The 21507-nt window shown below is 42.8% G+C and overlaps 1 protein-coding gene across 1 annotated transcript in view; it reads left to right on the forward strand.

Annotated features, from left to right (window-relative positions):
* Nucleotides 1–19979, forward strand: part of prim2 (DNA primase subunit 2) — a 232956-nt gene extending 212977 nt beyond the window's left edge. Inside the window, exons 11-13 of the mRNA XM_085996533.1 lie at nucleotides 55–137; nucleotides 9505–9573; nucleotides 17327–19979. Coding sequence (XP_085852659.1) covers nucleotides 55–137; nucleotides 9505–9573; nucleotides 17327–17569 — 395 coding nt within the window. The 3' untranslated portion in view covers nucleotides 17570–19979. The remainder of the gene's footprint in view (nucleotides 1–54; nucleotides 138–9504; nucleotides 9574–17326) is intronic.
* Nucleotides 19980–21507: the final 1528 nt, after the last annotated feature.

Genomic DNA, 21507 nt, shown 5'->3' on the forward strand with positions numbered 1-21507 from the left:
AGTCATGTACTGATAATTTAATGAATATTCTTTCTACAATGCTCTTATTTTTAGGCTGTCCATTCCGCCACAGCGATCCTGAGCTGCTGAAGCAAAAGCTGCAGTCCTATAAAATTCCTCTTGCAGGAATAAATCAGGTGAGTGATTCCACTGCACGACCAGCAAGCTGTGGTTTTTGTATATCCCTGCTCCTTATCGCCATTTTCTGATCACTCCTGCAGATGCAGTGCACACTGAAAGCGAACCTTGCAACCAAACTTAAATGTATATTGTTCTACTTTGTGTCTCGTCACTCCACACACAATTCTCAATTATGCTGCCATCATGTGAAAATGTTGAATATACCTTTAGCCCACAGTTCCCCAGACACCAAGGTATCTTGGGGATATGATTGAGGAAAGGGGTGTAGAGTGGGACCCAAGTGCTTCTCCTTTCTGAGGGAGAGGATTTAAAGTTTGAGTCACTCTTTTCATAATGGTTGGGATGGGTGGGATTGTTCAGCAAGCTGTTAATTCGGTCACGATTCCTCCCTCTCAAATATAATGTTTGCAGCGTTGTCTTGAAGCACTGTGTCCCTTGAATACAGAAGATTAAGAGGTGAGCTAATTGAGGTGTTTAACAATAATTAAAGGATTTGATAGGGTAGATAGAGCGAAGCTATTTGCTCTGGTGGGGGAGTCCAGAACAAGGGAGCTTAACCTTAAAATTAGAGCTGGGCCATTCAGGGGTGATGTCAGAAAGTACTTCTTCACACAAAGGGCAGTGGAAATCTGAAATTCTCCCCCCCCCCCCCAAAAGCTGTTGAGGCTGGGGGGTCAATTGAAAATTTCACCACTAAGATTGATAGATTTTTGTTAGGCAAGGGTATTAAGGATTAGTTGGAGTTAAGATACAGATCAGCCATGATCTCATTGAATGGCGGAACAGGCTCGAGGGGCTGAATGGACTACTCCTGTTCCTATGTTCCTGCTACCATCATTGGAAAGGATTGACTTAAGCAAATCCAAAAAAAAAAATCCAGACCTGGAGCTCAAGGGCACGCGATTTGATACTGCAGTGATTTTCCCCTTGTGGCAAATTCCGTCACTAATTACCTTGTGAAGAGGCACGGCTGATCTTGAGAGCACAGATACTGTGAATCATATAGGAGAAAGCCTGAAAATACTGGGACTGGACAGCTGTTTCTTATACATCCTGCTGCTTTGGTGACCCTGAAAAGCAATAAAGGACTCAATCCTTCCAAAATAATTAGCAGCAAACCAACAAATTCCCAAGTATGTGGGGGAAGAATAGAGGAAATAAATGCATTTCATCAGAAATTCCCCATGGAATTTTTTTTTCTCCAGGAAGCATAAATTGAGTTGTGCTAGCGTTATCTTGGAAGAAAAGACAAGTTTTTCTTCAGTGTATTTTCATTACAGCTGCCTCAACAGTTGGAGTGTGTTTTCATTGCTGATTACCATCTCTAGCATTTGTCAGTGTATTCCTTCTCTCTTTGGTCAATTCATCACGCAGTGCCAATTTCAAGAGATCCAGTCTTAATGTAGAGATGCAACCCTGATTACTCCAAGTCGTAGCATTATAGAAAATATTATCGATGTTTTCAAACAATTTGGACCTTTTTCAAAATCAAACTACAAGTTATACTGATAGAGGAGGCTCCTGTGGAGCATAAGCATTGGCACAGACCAGTTGGGCAGAATGGCCTGTTTCTGTGCTGTAAAATTCTCTTTTGTGTTTCTGGTGTTGGAACTTGTGACTGCGGTGAAGTATTCTTTTAATTCCCCTTCCTCCTCGCACATCTGCACATGGGTGTTATGTATCCCTATTGTTCTCCCTCAAGTTGGATAGGTAAGCTGGTCTTTATCCATGGGGTCTTGGGAATGTTGTCCTTCGGCAGGAGGGCAGAGACCATGAATTGAATAGAATTCATCTGTTTTTGTTTATCCTCTCAATTCTTCCCTCCTTCGAGTGGAATGTGTTATTGCTCAGGAATGGGGCCAGTTAAGAATTTGCTGCTCACCCAACCCAGCTAAGCAAATTTGAGTAACAGGTGGCTGTAAAGTGCTTTGGGGCCTTCTGAAGTTGTGATAAGGTGTTGTATAAATGCAAATTCTTTCTTTAATGAGGCTTTATAGCAAAAACTATGCGGATTGACTTGATAAATTTCAGCCGTGGGCAAAAAAAAAACTATACATACTATGTAAGCTGATTTAATTAATCCGATTGCCTTTACCAATTGATACCAAGGAGAAAATGTGTGTTCTAACCTTGGTTTTGTGTTTGCTCTTCAATTGGAGCATTGAATGCAAAGGAACTTTTAATGAAAGGAGCAGCTACTTGCTAAAATGTTTTTTTTTAAAATGTGCCGAGTACTTTTATGTATGATGCAAAATTCTTTGATGGGACTGGTGCTCCCGGGCTTGACCAATTCTAATTGGTAGGAGTGTCACCTGCTGGTCAATGGGGAACGGAGACATTACAGACCAGAAAGAAATCAAGCTTGCTCCCTGGCCTTTACTGCATTCGCTGACCTCAGCCAGGGCAGTGGTGCAAGTGGCGTCAATATCCTTGGTTACAAAGACAGAATTAGCCTCCGCTGTGATGCTGCCCATAGTCAAATAGCCTGCTGCCGCTTACTGTCGCATGTAAATTAGTATCAGTTTCCCTTCCCAAGTGACAAGAATGCTGAAAATTGGTCTGAGAACATAAGAAATAGGAGCAGGAGTAGGCCATGCGGACCTTCGAGCCTGCTTTGCCATTCAGTAAGATCAGGGCTGATCTTCTATCTCAACTCCACTTTCCTGCCCTGTCCCCATATCCCTTAGCGTCCAAAAATCTATCGATCTCTGTCTTGAATATACTCAATGACTGAGCCTCCACAGCCCTCTGGGGTAGAGAATTCCAAAGATTCACCACCCTCTGAGTGAAGAAATTTCTCCTCATCTCAGTCCTAAATGGCTGACCCCTTATTCTGAGACTGTGACCCCTGGTTCTAGACTCCCTTGCCAGGGGAAACATCCTCCCTGTATCTACCCTGTCAAGCCCTCTAAGAATTTTATATGTTTCAATTAGATCACCTCTCATTCTTCTAGTCTCTAGGGAACATAGGCCTAGTCTACTCAACCTCTCCTCATAGGACAATCCCCTCATCCCAGGAACCAGTCTAGTTGCACTCCCTCTAAGGCAAGTATATCCTTCCTTAGGTAAGGAGACCATAACTGTACACAATACTCCAGGTATGGTCTCACCAAGGCCCTATATAATTGCATTGCGACTTCCTTACTCTTATACACCAATCCTCTTGCAATAAAGGCCAACATACCATTTGCTTTCCTAATTGCTTGCTGCACCTGCATGTTAACTTTGTGGTTTGTGTACAAGGACACCCAGGTCCCTCTGAACACCAACATTTCTCAGTCTCACCTTTTTAAAAAAAAATACTCTGGTTTTCTTTTTTTCCTACCAAAGTGGATAACTTCTTATTTCTCCACATTATATTCCATCTGCCACTTTCTTGCCCACTCACTTAACCTGTCTCTATCTCTTTGCATCCTCCTCACAGCTTACTTTCCCACCTAGCTTTGTATCGTCAGCCAACTTGGATACATTCTACTCAGTCCCCTCATTGATATAGGCCTAAAAATTTGGTTGTTTTGCGCCTCCCGTTAGCGCCTTCTCAGGGCGCTAACGGGGCGCAAAGCAACTAGCGCCCTGGCGCAGCGCCGCCAATGCCGCCCGCGAAATTCAGCAGGAGGTTAGCGGTGGCGGTAACCGTTAGCGCCCCACTGCGCTGCCGACAATGACTTCATCGCCGTGCACAGCGCCCTGCTCGCGCCCTGGCCGCGATCTTCAATAGCGCCCCCTGACTTATCGCCGGATGCTATGTCCGACGGGGTCAGGGGAGCCTACCTGCGGCTGGGGCGGCGCTAATTTAAGGGAAGGTGCCGGGCGGCCATTTTTGTTGCTGGCCGCCTGCCGACCCCGGCCTCCTCTGAAACCCCCCCCCCCCCTCACGGAGTGCCGGCTGCGCTCCGTGAGCCCGGCACTTCTCTTGAGTGCCGGGCTCTTTTGCTGGCACTCCAGTCCCTGGGCCCTGGGTGGCGCTGCGCTAGGCCCCTCCTCTTTCATAGCGCCGTGATATTCACTCGCAGCGCCCCAAGAGGGAGGGGGAGCACTTCCAGTAGCATGCCGCTTTCCTCTTGGGGTGCTACTGATGAATTTCGGCTGCGGGGGTGCTAATTTTTTCAGGGCGTTAAAAGTAGCACCCCAAAGGGGGCGCGACTCAATTTTCCCCCCATAGATTGTAAATGGCTGAGGCCCAAGCGCCGATTCTTGCAGTACCCCACTGCCAACGAAAGGTCATCGACCTGAAACGTTAACTCTGCATCTCTCTTCACAGATGCTGCCTGACCTCCTGAGTATTTCCAGCATTTTCTGTTCTTATTTTAGATTTCCAGTATTTTGCTTTTGTATCAGTAATCACTGTATTAGTCACATAAAATATTGGCCCAGAATTTGCTGGAGTGGGGCATCTTGTGGCATGCCTCGTTGGTTAAACTTTTTCCAGCATACTTTAACTCAAAAAAAAATTTGCGCTGTAACTTGCTGGAAGTGCGAGCTGATAATGGGGCAGAGAGGGCAACGGGCACCTGGGACCTGAACAAAGAGACCAACAGTCTATCTCCTTCATTAATGAGATTTGAGGTTCGAGAAAGAAACAGAGGAACAAAAGAGAAGGAAATAGGGTAAATTAGAGTCAATCAGATACAGAAAGAGAAATAAAGTTAGGGAAAGAAAGATTGGATTGAGGGACAGAAAAGAGAAATAATAATTTAAAATTTGGAATCGTAAAAATTCCAACAGCAATTTATTACCTTTTTATTATTAATTTTTAATTTATTAGGAATGAGATTCTATGGTTTCAATTGTTGCATTTCTGGGCTGGAGGTTGAGTGATATTGTAGGAACATAAATCCCATCATTAAAAAGAAAATTTCTGCTTTCATCGTCTGCTCATTCTCACCGGCTATTTCCTCTTGGTTTTTAAATGCGCTTACACGTTTCAAGTCATTTACCTAATGGTTTACATATTGAATCTTGTTCTTACGCTGCTAAGTACTAGCCCTAACTTTCTGCAGTGAGTTTAACGGGTAATTAAAGTGCAAATGCAGCAATTTCATTAATCTTGCGGAGAGGTTAATGGTGAGCTGCTGTTTTCGCGAGGCTAATGGCAGAGCGGCACAAATCGTCCAGCAATTTGTGGCAATTCACTACTCAAGGGGTATTTCTTCCTCGCCACAAGTTGCTGGATGATTTACACGCTAATAACGGTGAGCTCCATTTAAAAAACACGCCGTTATTTTGGCAATAAATGTTTGGCCTATTTTGCTATATGAAAGACATAAATTTCCACATTCTGGAAAATAAGTACGATGCTTCGACTTGTCTTAATTTCATCAATTCTCCTGCTTTAGTCGTTAATTTCTATCATCTCAACCTGATCACGCAAGTTGCACTCCACGATGTAATAGACAAGCCCCACTACAGATAATTATTTTGCTCCTGATGTTTAAAATGATATGAAGATCAAGCTGTGTAGTTGTCTCACTGTAAGGCTCTGTGTGTAAAAAAAATAATCTATACAGTATGAATTATTAACTGCACGCACCAATACCAGACAGTGTATACGAGACTTGTAAACAGCATTGATAGAAGCACCGGTGGCTCTTTTTCTGAAAATTCACATTGAAGATGGCAGTTATTATTATTGGGTTACATTTTTGACAGAATAATTATCATTTAAGTCAGGTGTTCTCTGCCAGCGATATCAAATTCGATTCCCAGTGGTAGGGATGCTGACAATGCTACAGAATAAGCTGAGCTGTTCAGACAGCTCCCAACCAATCTGGAGGTGGCAAACCTCTCAAAGTCCAGTGGGGGTTTGTGTAATAACAGTATCCCATCCAAATCTGTAATTGTCAAAGTCATTTTTCTTCTCGCTAGTTTTCTTCTCGCTACCAATTTTCTCCCTCCCCTTCTGTCGTAACTGTCGTAAAGCTATTGGACTAAATTTTGCAATAAAAATAACAGTGAGGCTAACGGCGCTCACCGTTATAAAGTGGTAAATCGGACAGCAGCTTCTGGCAGCCGCCCATGTTCAGTTAAACATGGAAATCCGGAAGTTGCTGTCAGATTACCTGCTGTTGCAGCCCTCGCCGATAAACTCGGCACTGAAATGAATGCACTGGCATGAACTTGGGGTGCTTGCCCACTAGCTCCGTACTAAAGACTGCAAGAAAAGTTAGGCCTGGTGCATTCAGGAGTAAGTGAGTTTTTAACGGCATGATAAGTGATAATTACTGCCGAACAACCCCTCTGGCCCTGAAAAATTAATTTTACTACAAGTGTGAAATCGCATTCCCTCAGAAGATGTTTAGTGTTGGAGATTTTTAAAAAAATAAAAATTTGATTTTTTTTTTTACTTTCATCTCTCTCCCTTAAACCTATCCATATTTCCCAATCTTTATTTCGCTTTCTGTACATGAATTAAATCCAATTTATGTTTCATGCTGTATACTCCATGGTTTGCACTCTGCAATCCTTGCTGTTTTTTGTCCTGCTCAGAGATGCCACAGATCCCCTGTAGAGTGCGCTGCACTGGATCAGATGCCCGATGATAGCAAGTCTTCTCTCAAAAGCTTGCAAAAACTTTGTGCGCACCTGTCAGCGAGGTGAACGATGAGCGCTGTTCCTTCATCGCTGACCACAAAATCCAGGCCAATGACTCTTGGTTGGATTCTAGTGCCACAATGGTACCTTGCTACATAAGGTGAAACAGTTTCCAGTGTCACGAAGGTCAGTAACCAGAGGACTCAGATTTAAGGTAATTGGCAAAAGAACCAGAGGCGACATGAGGAAAAAAAATGTATGCAGCGAGTTGTTGTGACCTGGAATGCACAGCTTGAAAGAGCGGTGGAAGAAGATTCAGTAATAACATTCAAAAGGGAATTGGATATATACATGAAGCGGGGGGGGGAAATTGCAGGGCAATGAGGAAGGAGCAGAGGAGTGGGCTAATTGGATAGCTCTTTCAAAGGGCTGGCACAGGCACAATAGGCCGAATGGCCTCCTTCTGTGCTGTATCATTCTATTGCACAACCAGTTCCCCTTTTTATTGAAAGTATTCAAGCAATAGATTAAGGAAATTCTGCTGTTGGAAAATAAATATCATAAGATTTTCCTTTTTTTTTCCCACCTCTGTTTAAAATTGAGACCACGGCTCCCTTTATTTCCATTTGTCTTTCCAAACCACACATCAACTGCAGCCGAGAGGGCCAATGAGTGACCAGTGCTCAGGCTACTCCCAGTGTCGCTCAAAACTAGGCGCAAAGAGCTGGTCAATAAAAAGGAAAGACTTGCATTTCTATAGCGCCTTTCACGCCCTCGGGATGTCCCAAAGCGCTTTACAGCCAATGAAGAACTTTTTTTTTTGAAGCGTAGTCACTGTTATAATGTTGGAAATGCAGCAGCCAATTTTGCACACAGCAAGCTCCCATGAACAACAATGTGATAATGACCAGATAATCTGTTTTTAGTGATGTTGGTTGAGGGAATAAATATTGGCCCAGGACACCAGGAAGAACTACCCTGCTCTTCTTCGAAATAGTTGCCATGTGATCATTTACGTCCGCCTGAGAGGGCAGATGGTCTCTGTTTAACATCTCATCCAAAAGACGGCACCTCCGACAGTGCAGAGCTACCTCAGTACAGCACTCTGGGAGTGTCAGCCTAGATTTTGCACTCAAGTCTCTTGGGTGGGACTTGAAACCTCAACCTTCTGGATCAGAGGTGAGAGTGCTACCCACTGAGCCACAGCTGACGATGGACGATTCCATCCCTTCCCCCTCCTTTCTCGTGTGGATGCACATGACCTCCACTTGGCCCCTTCCCCACAGCGATGTGACGACGATCAGGAACCTGCCGTTGTAAGCGATTTCAGTTGTGAGCCATGTTCCCCATTCCATGGCACAGTGCTTTATTGCGCATTTCTAAACACATTTTTGGCAGTGCTGATCAAGAGGTGTTTGTTAGATGAAAAAACAATTCGCACTTTTTTATATTTGAGAGACTTACAAAAGATGGGGTACACTCTTTGAGTACGCTGCCATTCAGCCCTGTTTTGAGTTAACACCCACATTGTAGACTTTAACATGTTAGAACAACGCAAATTCCCTTGTTCCTCCTCACGTAAGGATCGCTTCAATTTCCTTGTGCTTATAATACAACCCTACAGCATAAAATGAACGAGGCTTGAAATGACTGTTGACATTTATGCCTCCCTGCATTTGTCGTCCAGAGGTGTTGACAGGTACACAGTGCTTGTGTTTTAATTTAGCAGCATGGCCTCAGACCAAGAAGTGTCTTCAGGGTATTAGCATAACGCGGAGCAAGGGAGAGGTGTGAAATTTGTTTTATTTTACCTTCACTTTATTAAAAGCAAAACAATAGCAGGTTTTATTCCCCACGTGGGCGTACTATCTTAGATGGATTTCATTTAGTTGCTACCTGGCAGATGAAGGAGAGAACATACAGGTCAAACATTTAAAGAATTTGACAGGTTTGAGCATCTGTATTGGCTAATAGATTAAAATCTTTCCATTAATTTAAGGTAGCCCGTTGAAGGAAATCATGATAACATTAATGTCAAAGGATGAAAATTGAATTGCTAACCCATCCTTTTCATGGCCAAGTTTTAACAATGTCATTTGCTTTGATCTCCTGCTGAGTGACATTGACAGAGACACCTGTCAATACCTATACACTGATATTCAGTGACGGCTACCAGGAGTTCGAAATCTGAACAGTGCTTGCATTTGACAGCGCAAGCATCGTGAGTAAGGGACATCAACAAATGTTCAGAATTTTCCAGGAGGATGGTTATCTCCTCGTTTCACCAATTTGGAGCGTGTTTGATCGGTGCGGAGTGAGTGCAAATTCTGTTAAGCAGCATCGTAAAGGCACAACTTTACAGATCCCAGCAGGTGTTGGAGGAAACCGATAAGGATGGCAGTTTACACAAAGGCAAATAGATTAAATTTAGCTTGAATTAGGAAACAGAGTGCAGAACAAAAGCTACAGTGACACTGGTAATAGCTGCTCAGACTGGGGCCATTCATCCCCTTGTTCTGCTTAGCTTTTGAGAGAGTGAAGTTATTAGAATCATAGTAGAAATCCCACACAATGCTCCATTTATCTGCCGTCTCTGCTAGATTAAATGCTGTTAGTTGTGGTTGTGTTTCAGCTACAAGGTAGAATGTATCAGAATGAACTTGTAGCACAATCAGACCAAAGCACGTTGTATATTTTTTTTCTTGCTGGTTGTGATTGCTATATTTACAATGACACTATGGAGTTTTTAAATGTCTATTATTGCTATGCATTAATCCAGAAATTGGATACGCCAAGTTTTCTCAATAACTCTTTTTTTCCCTCCCCTTACAGATTCTGGATTTAGTCAAGGGGATGCATTACCAGCTGGCCTGTCAGAAATACTTTGAGCTAACCCACAATGTAAGGACATCTTTAATTTCCACTGCACAGTAATGAGAGTGGCTTTGTCAGCCTTGGGAAGTGACCGTAACTGGTGCATGAAAGTTACAGTCTCAGAAGAGTACTCACATCCATCATTAGCTGTCATCATTTGTTAATTTTTACGGTTTTATTACTGAGGCACGATTCCTTGCATTTTATATTTCACAGCAACATTTTATAGTTTGCGTACGTTTTTTGGAGGATGGGAAGGAAGGAATTGAATACTTAAAATTACCTTAAAAGCCAATGCAATAACGAGGCGAATATTTCCTTTCAAGGAGTTAAAACCGCAATTACTTGCAGTGGGTATTGTCAGCTGAGATCACATTTTATGTTAATAGATAATTAAATCGCGCAAGCCTTTTACTAGACCATTTATCAAAATGACAAACGTTTTCTCAGGGCCTTCTATGGAGGATTATCTCCCACATCGTTCTTGAGCAGGACGCTAAAAATACAAATGTAATGATGCAAATTATTGTCGGGGGGGGGGGGGGGGGTGCAAAAGTTACGATCGAGAAGTGACCATGAATCAAACCTTGCGGACAGTCAAGCTGCTGGTTCAGTAGTGGAGCTGACACTTTGCCATGTAAGGATTCAAAGTGTAGTTCACCACTGTATAATCTGTCAAATTCATTATTGCGATTTTTCTTCTTGAACCACACAGAGGACCACTTTACTGTGAGGTGAAGCGGAGTACTAAGATGTGCTCAAAGAAATAACACCGTAACAACTTGCATTTATATAGCGCCTTTAATGTAGTAAAACGTCCCAAGGCACTTCACAGGAGCGTTATCAAACAAAATTTGACACCAAGCCGCATGAGAAATTAGGACAGGTGACTAAAAGCTTGGTTAAAGAGGTAGGTTTTAAGGTGCATCTTAAAGGAGGATAGAAAGGGTAACGTGCTATCAAATTCTCCATTTTTTTATTCCTTTTCCAAAGCTACTGTTCACAACCACCAAGTCTGTCTAAATAATTTCTTCGCTTTTTTATTCCAAAGATTTCCTCATTGGCTCAGGTCAGCATGTAATAAATTTATGTAATTCAGGGAGAGAAAAAAACTCACTGAACATACCCGTAAAATGAGTTCTTTACTGTTAGAGAGGCCTCCGTGAAGCTTTTCCCCCATAGGCTTGCCTTGCATCTCAGTTGGGCCTCAGTAGAAAGGCCGGAATTTTAATCAGGACGCGGCTTGAGAGCTGGGGGACTCCGAAGTGGCCGGGAAAGCCGTGAGAACGGGTTTCCTGTAGGCCCTGCTGAATTTAACAGCAGGGTCTTCTTGGCATTTCAAAGCTCAGTTTCCCACCCACAGCCAGCCAGATGGAGAGGCTGGTTGGCTGCGAGCGGATAGGCCTGCGGCACTAGGCTGCGGAGAGGAGTGGAAGGAGGGATTGGGGAGGGGAGTGGGGGGCCGGAGGACCATTGTGGGGACTGAGAGAGGGTTGGGGCTGGAGCATTGAGGGAGAGGATCAGGGAGGAGCATTGGTGGAGGGAGGGAGGGCGGGAAGCATTGGGGTCAGAGCATGAGGGGGTGGGCAGGAGGAGGCGGGGAGAAAGCATCGGGGCTGGCTTGAGGTTTATCGTGGGCGGGGGGGGGGGGAGGAAAGAATCGGAGGCCTCGGGTTGTGGGGGGTGGCGGGGAGGAATCTGGGGCCTTGTGGGAGCCTCTGATCGCGGAGGGCGGTTGAGGCAGCGATGCTGGATTCAGGAGGTAAGTGTAAAGGCACTTCCCTCCTGGATCCAGCAGTCCTCACCTTTAGCTGGCAGATTCCCCGAGGCCTGAGGAAACCCAGCCTCATTATAATATTTAAATAGACGATCCACCTCCTGGGAGCGGGTTGGCTACCCGCCCCCCGTCCTGCCTCCGTTAAAACCGGAAGTAGGTGGGTTGGGGTCGGGATTCCGTTTTTTAACAGTTTAACCTCCCACCTGACCCCAACTCATCTGTTTTTTTGGGGTTAAAAATCTCCCCAAAGTTTCACCTGGGCTTGAGCACTGGGAAAGTTTCAGCTGCTGTAGAGACATTTTCTGTGCAGGAAAGATGCATCATGGGAGCCGTACATTCGACCAAATTCTTGTGGAACAACTACCCAGAATGCATTGTGATGGGCAGAAATTTATCAAGGTTTCCCCAGGCAGTACCGCAAAGACGGTTCAGTAAGAACTACAACTTCACTGGGAAATAAGGAGGAGGAAAAATATGTTTTATATAATCATATAAATAACTTAAAAAGGAGGACCATTTTGGGAAGAATAAACAAATTAAGCACCAGCATCTTAAACACTGAAAACTCACTATGGCAGGTAGAGGGATAATAATCGAAACTTTACAATGGCAAATTTTGGGTTGGGCAAAACCGAATTACTTTATAGTTTCATAAATTAGATTTATAGAGTGGTGGGTAAATAGTATTGCAGATATTATGTATGAGGCCTGTGCGTTTAAGTTTCAGTATTTGTGTAATATTCTTGCTTTGTGTCGGCCATGATGCATTGCTTCAGTAAATTAGTTACGTTTTAGCAATGGCAGGCCCCAGGCTGCCCCGGTGAGCAATGCCACAGTATGTCGAGTGGTTACAGCTTAAATTTTTCCTTGATTCACTAAGGCAAAATTTTTCACTTTTGTTTTTAACGTTGATTGGAGAGAATTCTCTATGTTAAGAACATACTCTCTCCCCAATCGGGTTGCCAGCCCTCCAGGATTGCCCTGGAGTCTCCAGGACTTGAAGACTAATCTCCAGGACACTGGTGCAAGCAAACCTGGGAGAAAAATCATAGGGGCAGTAAAAAAAATTACATTATCTTTCAACATTTTTGTTTATTAGTTATTATAAAAATATTGGACATGGGGGGGAGTGGAGGCTGTTGACAGACAGTGTCGAATCATCCAATGATTCACTTTCCGATTGGTGTGGGAAGGCGGGGCACCATGATGATGGACATGTCGACAGCCAATGGGGGGAGTGTAGTGGCGGGGCAATTGGAGGCAAGAGGTCATGTGTTGAAACCTCCCGGAATATGTCCAATCAGAGTTGGCAACCCTGCTCCCCAATGGCACTAAAACTTTGCAACTGCTTTGTCCCTGATCCTTGAGATTCTACATCAACAGAATTCCCTACAACAGTCATTGGAGTTCTTATAAAATTCATTTTCTAGCCAGTCCTCCTCCCCCACCCCCGCCCCCATCCCTTCTCTCAGCCATCTCTTTAGACGCGTTTGCTCTCTCTGGATTCCCAACCATGAGAGCTGTGAAAATATGTAAGTGTGTGTTAGAATATTTTTAAGTGGTTTAAATGGCTAAGTATCCCAGCGTGCGTTGTTCCAGCATTTTAGCCAGAGAGCGATTTATGAAGGAAGGGGGTAAGGATGGATTTTTTGTCTTGATGCTTTCGATCAAAGGAAGATGAGAGACAGAGAATACTGAAGTTTCCTTTGGCTGTAACTCCCAGGTCATGAGGTGACCCTTACCTCGATAAGAAAGTTGGTTGCTTGGAGACCCACATACCCAACATGGGGAAACTACTCTCCCTTGCAGGTCTTGACCGCCATAAAATAACTAATGCTTTGGTAATGCAGCCTTACTCACTTTACAATCTGTGTCTTGATTCCACGAACCATCCCATTCCCATAGCCTGCTAAACCAGAGCTAGAATGATGTGATAATTTATGACTAGAAGATGAGAACAGGGGTGTGTATGTGCAGCCTAAGGTGATCGAATAGTATAAAGATAGCGCTTTCCCTCTTTGAAAGTTAGAATTCTTGGGACAGTCGGAAGTCCACAGCCACACAGGCAGCCTAGACAGCCGGGTCTAATCACTCCGGGCCTGGGAACCAGGTTGTATTACTGGCATGTCATATTGTCATTGAATAAAAGACTGCAGAATGGTTACATAAAACCAATACTGTACTGTTATTAGTCAATATATCTTGAAGCTTGTTGTTTGAAACCACTAGAGCCAAAATCACACAAAGTTATTATTGCAGGATAAACAACCCTTTGTTGCGACAGACCAATCATTGGTGGCTGTGCCTTCTGTTGCCTAGGCCCTAAGCTCTGGAATTCCCTGCCTAAACCTCTCTGCCTCACTACCTCTCCTTCCTCCTTTTAAAACGCTCCTTAAAACCTACCTCTTTGACCAAGCTTTTGGTCACCTGCCCTAATTTAGCTATGTTGCTCGGTGTCAAATTTTTTGTCTTTTAATCCTCCTGTGAAGCGCCTTGGGATGTTTTACTACGTTAAAGGCACTATATAAATGCAAGTTGTTGTTGTTGTTGATGGTAACCATGGTAGAATTAATCTAATGGTCTTTCAGTGTGTTATAAATTAAGACTGAGATAATATTTGTAGTTACAACAAAACATGCTGCATTCCCAGACCATGTTTAAAAAATGTTGAACTGTTGAGTGATGCTGAAAGACATTCTTAACTGAACATGACATTTAAATAAGTGAAATTTGGTTTTAAGCTATGGTTCTGTCAACCACCTTGACTTAGTTCCGTAATGGAAGTTCCCCCCTGGCTGTTTGAATCTGTGTCCTTTGTTGGCACAGGTTTTCAGCTTGTGCCTTTACTGGAGAATGAGTTGCTCGTGTCAGCTCTCACTTTGCTTACCCAAAGGCATGACCAGAGGCTGGAAAGGTCTGTCTCCACCCTGCTGATTCTTGGCTCTCAATGTGTGTGGCTGCTAAGACCTGACTGCAGCAGTATCCTGTGGATTTTACTTTTTTCTTTTATCTGCTGTCTGCTTAATATTCCTTGAATTTCAAAAATAGTAAGGAACAAAAGTGTGCGCACTTTGTGGTTGTTTTAACCCAGTGATCACTTACTGAGGAATGGGCAATTCAGTACCATTTGAGCTTGGAAACTTTGAATCATACAACACAGAAAAGGAGGCCATTCAGCCCATCATGCTTGTGCCGGCTCTTTGAAAGAGTTCTCCAATAAGTCCCGTTCACCTCCTATTTCCCCATAGCCCTGCAAATCTTGCCTTTTCATGTATAAATCCAATTCCCTTTTGAAAGTTACTATTGAATCTGCTTCCACCACCCTTTCAGACAGTGCATTCCAGAGCTTCATAACTCACTGCGTAAAAAAAATTCTCCTCATCTCCCCCCCCCGGTGCTTGTTGACAATTATCTTAAATCTGTGTCCTCCAGTTAACTGATCCTCCTGGCAGTGGAATCGGTTTCTCCCTATCTATTCTATCAAAGCCCTTCATAATTTTGAACACTTCAAATAACAGATCAACTAATTGGCATTTTATTTAGATGTCTTCCCAATGAATCATTCTTGGCATTAATTAATAAGTATAAAAGAGTCCAGACAAGCAAAAGTAGACGTATGTAAAGGCTTATATGCACGGGTTTACTTTTTATCATGTGAAACTTAAAATCTAACAAAGACAAGAATTTTAAATGAGAGGCACTGGGAAAGTGGGAACTGATGTAGGTTAGCAAGTGATGGGGGATTGGTGCGGATTAGGATATGAGCATCAGAATTTTGGATGAGCTCCGGTTTATGGAGGGTAGAGGATGGGAGACTGGTAAGGAAAGCAATTGGAGTAATGGCGTCGGGAGGTGAAGAAGGCATGTATGACCATATGAGAACGACCTCCCTCGCTAAGGGTGCTGGGACCATTTATTGCACTCCACCGCCGCCTACTGAGATCAGCTTACTTGCCAATGTCCGGGGATCAAACCTGGAACCTTTCAAGTCTGGGTTAGTTCTGCACTGTGCAGTTCATGGACAAATGGCCAGTTTCTGTGCTGTAAATTCTGTGTGATTATTCACTCATTGCGGAGCACTGATTAAAGGATTGCTGAGCTACACTAGTTTTACCGTAAACTCTCAGACAGTTGCTGAAGCAGAAATGTGTTACCTGGTTTTGTATGCATCAAGGTCAATCCAGCTGAAAAGTGCAAAATGCTTTTTTAAATTTGGTTTTCCCTCCACTCCTCCTTCCTAAAAAAACTGGATATCCTTAATTTATTAACATTTTAGTATAAAATAACGTCATTCAGGATTCTAAAAGTGACACTAAAAAAAACAAATAGCACTGCAAACAGACCTACTGACTGGCAGATTATTACCTGATCCATAGGAACACAATAAACCATTCAGTTAGGTCATGGCTGATCTGTATCTTAACTCCATTTACCCATCTTAGCTCCATATCCCTTGATACCTTCAAAATATATCAATCTTAGTCTTGAAAGCTCCAATTGTCCCCCAGCATTCACCATCTTTTGGTGGAGAGAGTTCCAAATTTCTTCTACTACCATTTTGCATTTGTTTTGTAAGTTTGAAATAATCCAGTTTTCTTTGCGCAAAGCTGTACAGTCACAGAATTGATTTTGCACACAGCAATAAACCCTTAAATATTGCACGCAAGCTGTTTAGCTTCCAGTGCCTTGAATAGCAAGGTGTCCACAGCATTGTGAGGCATCTGAAAAGGAGTTGACTTTCCACTCTTCACTCAATTTACTTTGCCCTGAAATGTATTCTGTTTAACAGTGTTGACATTCACAGTGCATGTCTGTTCAGTAGATAGCAAGCAATCCAAAATTTCTCTTAACTGAAATGTACCTTAACCAGTTGGTCATCTTGGTTATCCAGTTGTTGACTTGCCTTAACCAATTGGTCGCCAGAAGGATTTGGATAAACAAGGATAATATGGCTTGATTTTTGGCACAAGTGAAGTTTCTTGCTATTGTAACCGAGCTGGACCTTAATTTTGGCTTTGTGTTGAGTTCAAGCCCCACTGCTTACTTGAGAACATGATCTAGGCTGACACTTCAGTGTAACACTGAGGAAGTGCTGCATTGTCGGAGGTGCCGTATTTTGGAAGGGAAGCCTGCTCGAGTGGTCATGAAAGATCCTGTGGTACTGTTCAAAGAAGAGCATATAGTTATTTTGGTTTCCTGGCCAATATTCTTTCCTCAGCTGACAACCAAAAATAGATTGTGTGGTCATTCATTAATTTGCTGCTTGTGGGAGCTTGAATGAAAATTGGCTGCACTGCTACCGACACAAAACAGCAGTGTCTCAACTTCAAAAGTAACTCGTTGGTTAAGTGCTTTGAGGCATCCTGAGGCTTTGAGCAGGGTTGTATAAATGCAAGTTATTTTCTTTTAGTTGGAAATTGTTAATTTTGACTTTGACAGGTTAAATTGCAAGATGAGTTTTCCCAGTTTTAAAGTCTGCTATTAAAAGTAGAACATGAACGGCTATGCGGTAATAGTTTAATGTAAGTTGATCTATAAGAAACGCAAGTTTAAATTGAGCTCTTGTTGGAATACATGGGTATTGGACTTGTAGAGTGACAGTAAATTACTGTATTGTGATTTGGAATTTTTGCAAAGTAAAAGAGACAAAGAATTTATTAGTTTGTTAAAAGCATTTTTCATTATTTCTTGAAATTACTCAGCAAGTCTAATTTTATTGCATTATTTTAGCATAATCAGAACCAGCATAACATCGTTTTCTGTTTTTTTTAATGTAGTGAAATGCCACTCTAATCCTCGGTTTGTTTTCCTCATTGAATTCTTTAAATAACATTTTAAAATTGAATAGTTGGAACTATTAAGCTTTCACTATTCTTAAAGATACTTAATGACTTGCTGTGTAGTTTGGGCATTTTCTCTTTGAAACTTATACTTCAATTTGTTTTAAGTCTTGACGTATAACTTAAGTCACCAACTTTCCTTTTTTTTCCCTCTGCCTTTTAGATTGAAGAAGTAGGATTTTCCCTAAGTCATCCAAATCAGTATTTCATTGAGAGTCAGAAACTTCTCAGTGGCAGCCGAGATATAAAGAAAGAGTCCAGCCAGCCAGAAAGTTTGCAGCGTAGCCAAGGCAGCCAGCCTGCAAGAGGCACAACAAGCACCTCCGTCTCCAAACCTGCGAGCCAGCCGGCGTCAACTGACATGGATGATTTAGAAGAGCTTCTCAGTGAAGGGTACACTGAGTGATTGGTGATGAGATTGGTATCCAATGAAATGCATTTTGGATTACCATGTTTCCTAAAGTGATTCTGCCACAGTCTTGTCATCCAGTTTTTTTTTTCTCGTACAAATGAGTAAACTTAAGATAAATTGGATGCTTTCCAGAATAACCCGAAGACCAATATATTAACTTGATCAAAATACTTGAACAAAAAAAAAAATCACACACAAGAATCTTGTATTGTTGCATAGATATTGTGACTTGCAGATATTGTGCCAGCTGTCTGGGAGTGAATGGCATAGTTGATGTAGATAATGCAGGTAGATCACAGTGGTACTCTTGGGCTAAAAAATTCTCATTCCACTTTTTTCTACATGTTGTAAACAAGAGATGTATAATAGGCTGATGTAGTGTCTTAGGGTTACACCATATCAGAATCAAAAGCTTTAGGAGCTAAAGCGTACTGCTTTTAGAATACTTTTTCAAAATTTATTGTAAGGGAAGGAATATTCAAGCCCAGCCTGCTGTAGTTTAGTGAATACTTTGATGCCGCACACTTAGTAGCATTTGACAAAGCAGTCTCTCTCTTCTCCACTAATCCCCATCATTGCACTGCAGTTGTGTTCTACAGCTAATGGGCTCACCATCATTAGCTATATTATAGGCTTCATTGCATTGTAGTGTGATCTGTTCTTTCTCATTGCCCATTAGGTGAAGCGTAAGTATGTTGTATAACACCTTGTGTCATACTTGCAGATTTCCAGAAGAGAGGCGCATCTGAATCGATTTTAATTTTCATAATTGTTTGTGTTCAGGATTGCCTGACCTGCAAAATGAATCGATGCAAAGCAGGTTTTTACAAGGCCTGATTTTCCTCAAAACTTACCTGATGTCTTCTATTAGGAGCATAATTTCAAAAGCAACTCACAAACGTCGTCTTAAAGCCCGTTATTTCAAACTTCAGCAAAGCTTCTTAGTACACTTAGGACAGACCTGTGTGTGAGCCACTAATTCTAAGCATGCAGCTTGCAGTTTCACTCCACTCTTTGGCATTAGAAAGCACAAATTAAGGGTCTGTTGTCTTATGCTTCATTATGGGGAAAATGTGAGAAATAAGGCTCGAATGCTCTTAATTACAGTCATTTATGAAACATTGGTATTTATTCCGCACCTGAGGGAGCAGTCCGTGTTCCGTCTGTTACTTGCATGTGTGGTGGAAACACACGGGGTGATTTTGTTCTTGAGTGTTTAGTGGAGTGTGTCTGTTAATTATCAACGATGTGCTCCCCATGGAATGATCCCAGTCGTTCATTTTGTGATTTGAGTGTTTCCAGTCCGTTGGTTGAGGTGTACTCCCCACTGGAATAAGCGGGCCATGGAATAACCCCCTATAGTTCATTTTTCATTAAATAGGTGCATGTTGTGTAAAGTGCTGCTGTGGGCTTCGACAAGTCTTCTCGTATACCAATCCTGAAGGCAGCCATGTGGTAAATATAGGTACAATGGAAATGGGCAAACTGTTGATCAATTTCTAGTAGGCCTGGAACCTCCTTGGATCTGCCCTTATCGGCTGCGAGAGTTATAGAGAGCATAATATTGGTGCCGTCCTAAACTGCTGGCAGCTTGGTCAAACTCTTTGCACACCTCTGGCTATGGGTTCAATTCATGTTTGTTGTAGCTCTCCTCACCTTTGTAGGAGGGAAGCATCCTTGTACACTTGGATCACCATTGAAAGAGAAATTGCAGAGAACACTGCGTAACAGCTTCAAGAGTCAAATAACCTGAACTTTGGGGTGGCTAATACAAATTGTGAATTTTCAGTTTTGTTTTAAGCTGACTTGCAATTTCTTTGGACCTCTGATGGACATTTGAGACGGTCCATCCAGTGTAAATGGGCTAGGAAGACAAGATCCTGATTTTTAACACTCAAAACTCTTAATTGCTCTCGATTTTATGGCTTGCAAGTGTGATTTCAGACCTGGCTTCGGCTCGTACTTAAAATCCTCCAAGACTAGAAACTTATGATTTACTGTAATTGCCCTTTCACAATATGCTATTCCTGTTCACCAGAAATTGAGTTTGAGTTCGTCCGCACCCGCCCCTCCCCCCGGCTCCCATACGTCCACTAAAACAATTATTGTGTGTGTGTGTAGCAGAATCATGTTGGTACTTTTTCTCTGATTTGCCCCACTTCTTTCTCTTGCTCCTTGCCATGACATCCCAAGACGCAACTTACTAAAATTACATGCCAAAATTGTAATGGAGCAACAATGAATTTTGAATAAGTGAAGCCTTACAAGTATGTAGTGTTACCGAGAAAATTATTTTTATAAATTCAGACAGATCACTTGTTTTTGTTAACTTTTAAGGGTTTTGTAAAGTTATGTTTAAAAGCTATTAATATGAAACATAATAAAGAATTTGTTCAAATTCATACTAGATGCTTTTTCCCATTATTTTATAAACTTTCTGTTAGAGTTTCAAGAAAGTACATTCATGTTTTCTGAAGCTATTATACATCATATTTTGTCTGAATACACTCCTCTGAAGTGCCTTGGGATGATTTACTACGTTAAAGGCACTATATAAATGCAGGTTGTTGTGTACATACATGCATATATTTTACAAATCTATTATACATACGGGTGTACATTCTCATACAAAGCCATTGGACATACCCATATATATTTTTTTTTAAATGACTGTTTAGCAATACAAAAATGCATATTTTATGATTGAACATTTCAGTATAATTTATGAAGTCACTGCGCATCCTTACTGCACTGTGCCAGAGGGAGGAATGCATAGCCACATGGGGCTGCTTGCACTGGGAGCGATGCAGATTGTGGGTGCGTGGGAGCTTGTTTGGCTCTGGTTCTGTGACATGGAGATTGTGGGGAGAGGCCTTGCATATTGGTGGTTGTGTTAGGGCTGGTGGTCCTCATGGGCGCCTTCGCAATTCTAACGATGGCAATTTGATTTAATGGAGTAAAATTTTAATATGTGGTGTGAGCCGTGGCTCAGTGCTAGCACTCTCGCCCCCGAGTCTGAAGGTTGTGGGTTCAAGTCCCACCCCAGAGACTTGAGCACAAAAACTAGGCTGAGAGCTCAGTGCAGTGCTGAGGGAGTGCTGCATTGTCTTTCAGATGAGATGTTAAACTGAGGCCCCAAATGCTCTCAGGTGGACTTAGAAGATTTGAAGAAGAGAATGGGAGTTCTCCCCAGTGTCCTGGCCAATATTTATCCCTCAACCAACATCACTGAAATAGATTATCTGGTCACTAGCACATTGCTGTTTATGGCACCTTGCAGTGCACAAATTGGCTACCCCATTGCCTACATTACAACAGTGACTACAAGTGTTCCCTTCAAGCTGCGCGGCCGTGTAACGCTCTGCAGCTCCTGCGCAGCCGGCTCACCGGCTTTTAATACGAAAAACCACGCATGTGCAGCACTTTGGGCCACGCAGCCCCTTAAACGGGCCATGCACCCAAAAAATTTAAAGGGAACATTGATGACTACACTTCAAAAAGTACTTAATTGGCTGTAAAGTGCATTTGGACCTCCTGGGGTTATGAAAGGTGCTATATAAAAGTAAGTCTTTGGCCTAGAAATTCAGTATCGCCACGTTTGGGGCGCTACAGCCGGGCGTTCGCTAAATTTAGTGCCCGGCGCAACTTAGCGCCACCTTCGCCGAAATTGAGTTGCATCGCCCCAAGAGGTTGCTGCTGCGCTAAAGCAGGCGATGCACGACTATCATTAAGGCGCTAAGCCGGCGAGCCGAGGTGCTAACACTGAGGGCGGGCGCAGCGCAGGTGCGGCGAGTTGCTGATTGAAGGCAGACACGCTGGCGCCGGTCAGCTCTTAAAGGGGGAGGGTCGATTTGTTTGGCTGCCACGCCCTGCACACTGCAGCCCTGAAGCAAGGCCTGACCATTGCTGGTTCAACAGTTCAACGCCCAGGA

This window comes from Somniosus microcephalus, chromosome 9, assembly GCF_052327205.1.
Source record: "Somniosus microcephalus isolate GS21.2 chromosome 9, FLI_Smic_1.0, whole genome shotgun sequence".
Lineage (NCBI taxonomy): Eukaryota > Metazoa > Chordata > Chondrichthyes > Squaliformes > Somniosidae > Somniosus > Somniosus microcephalus.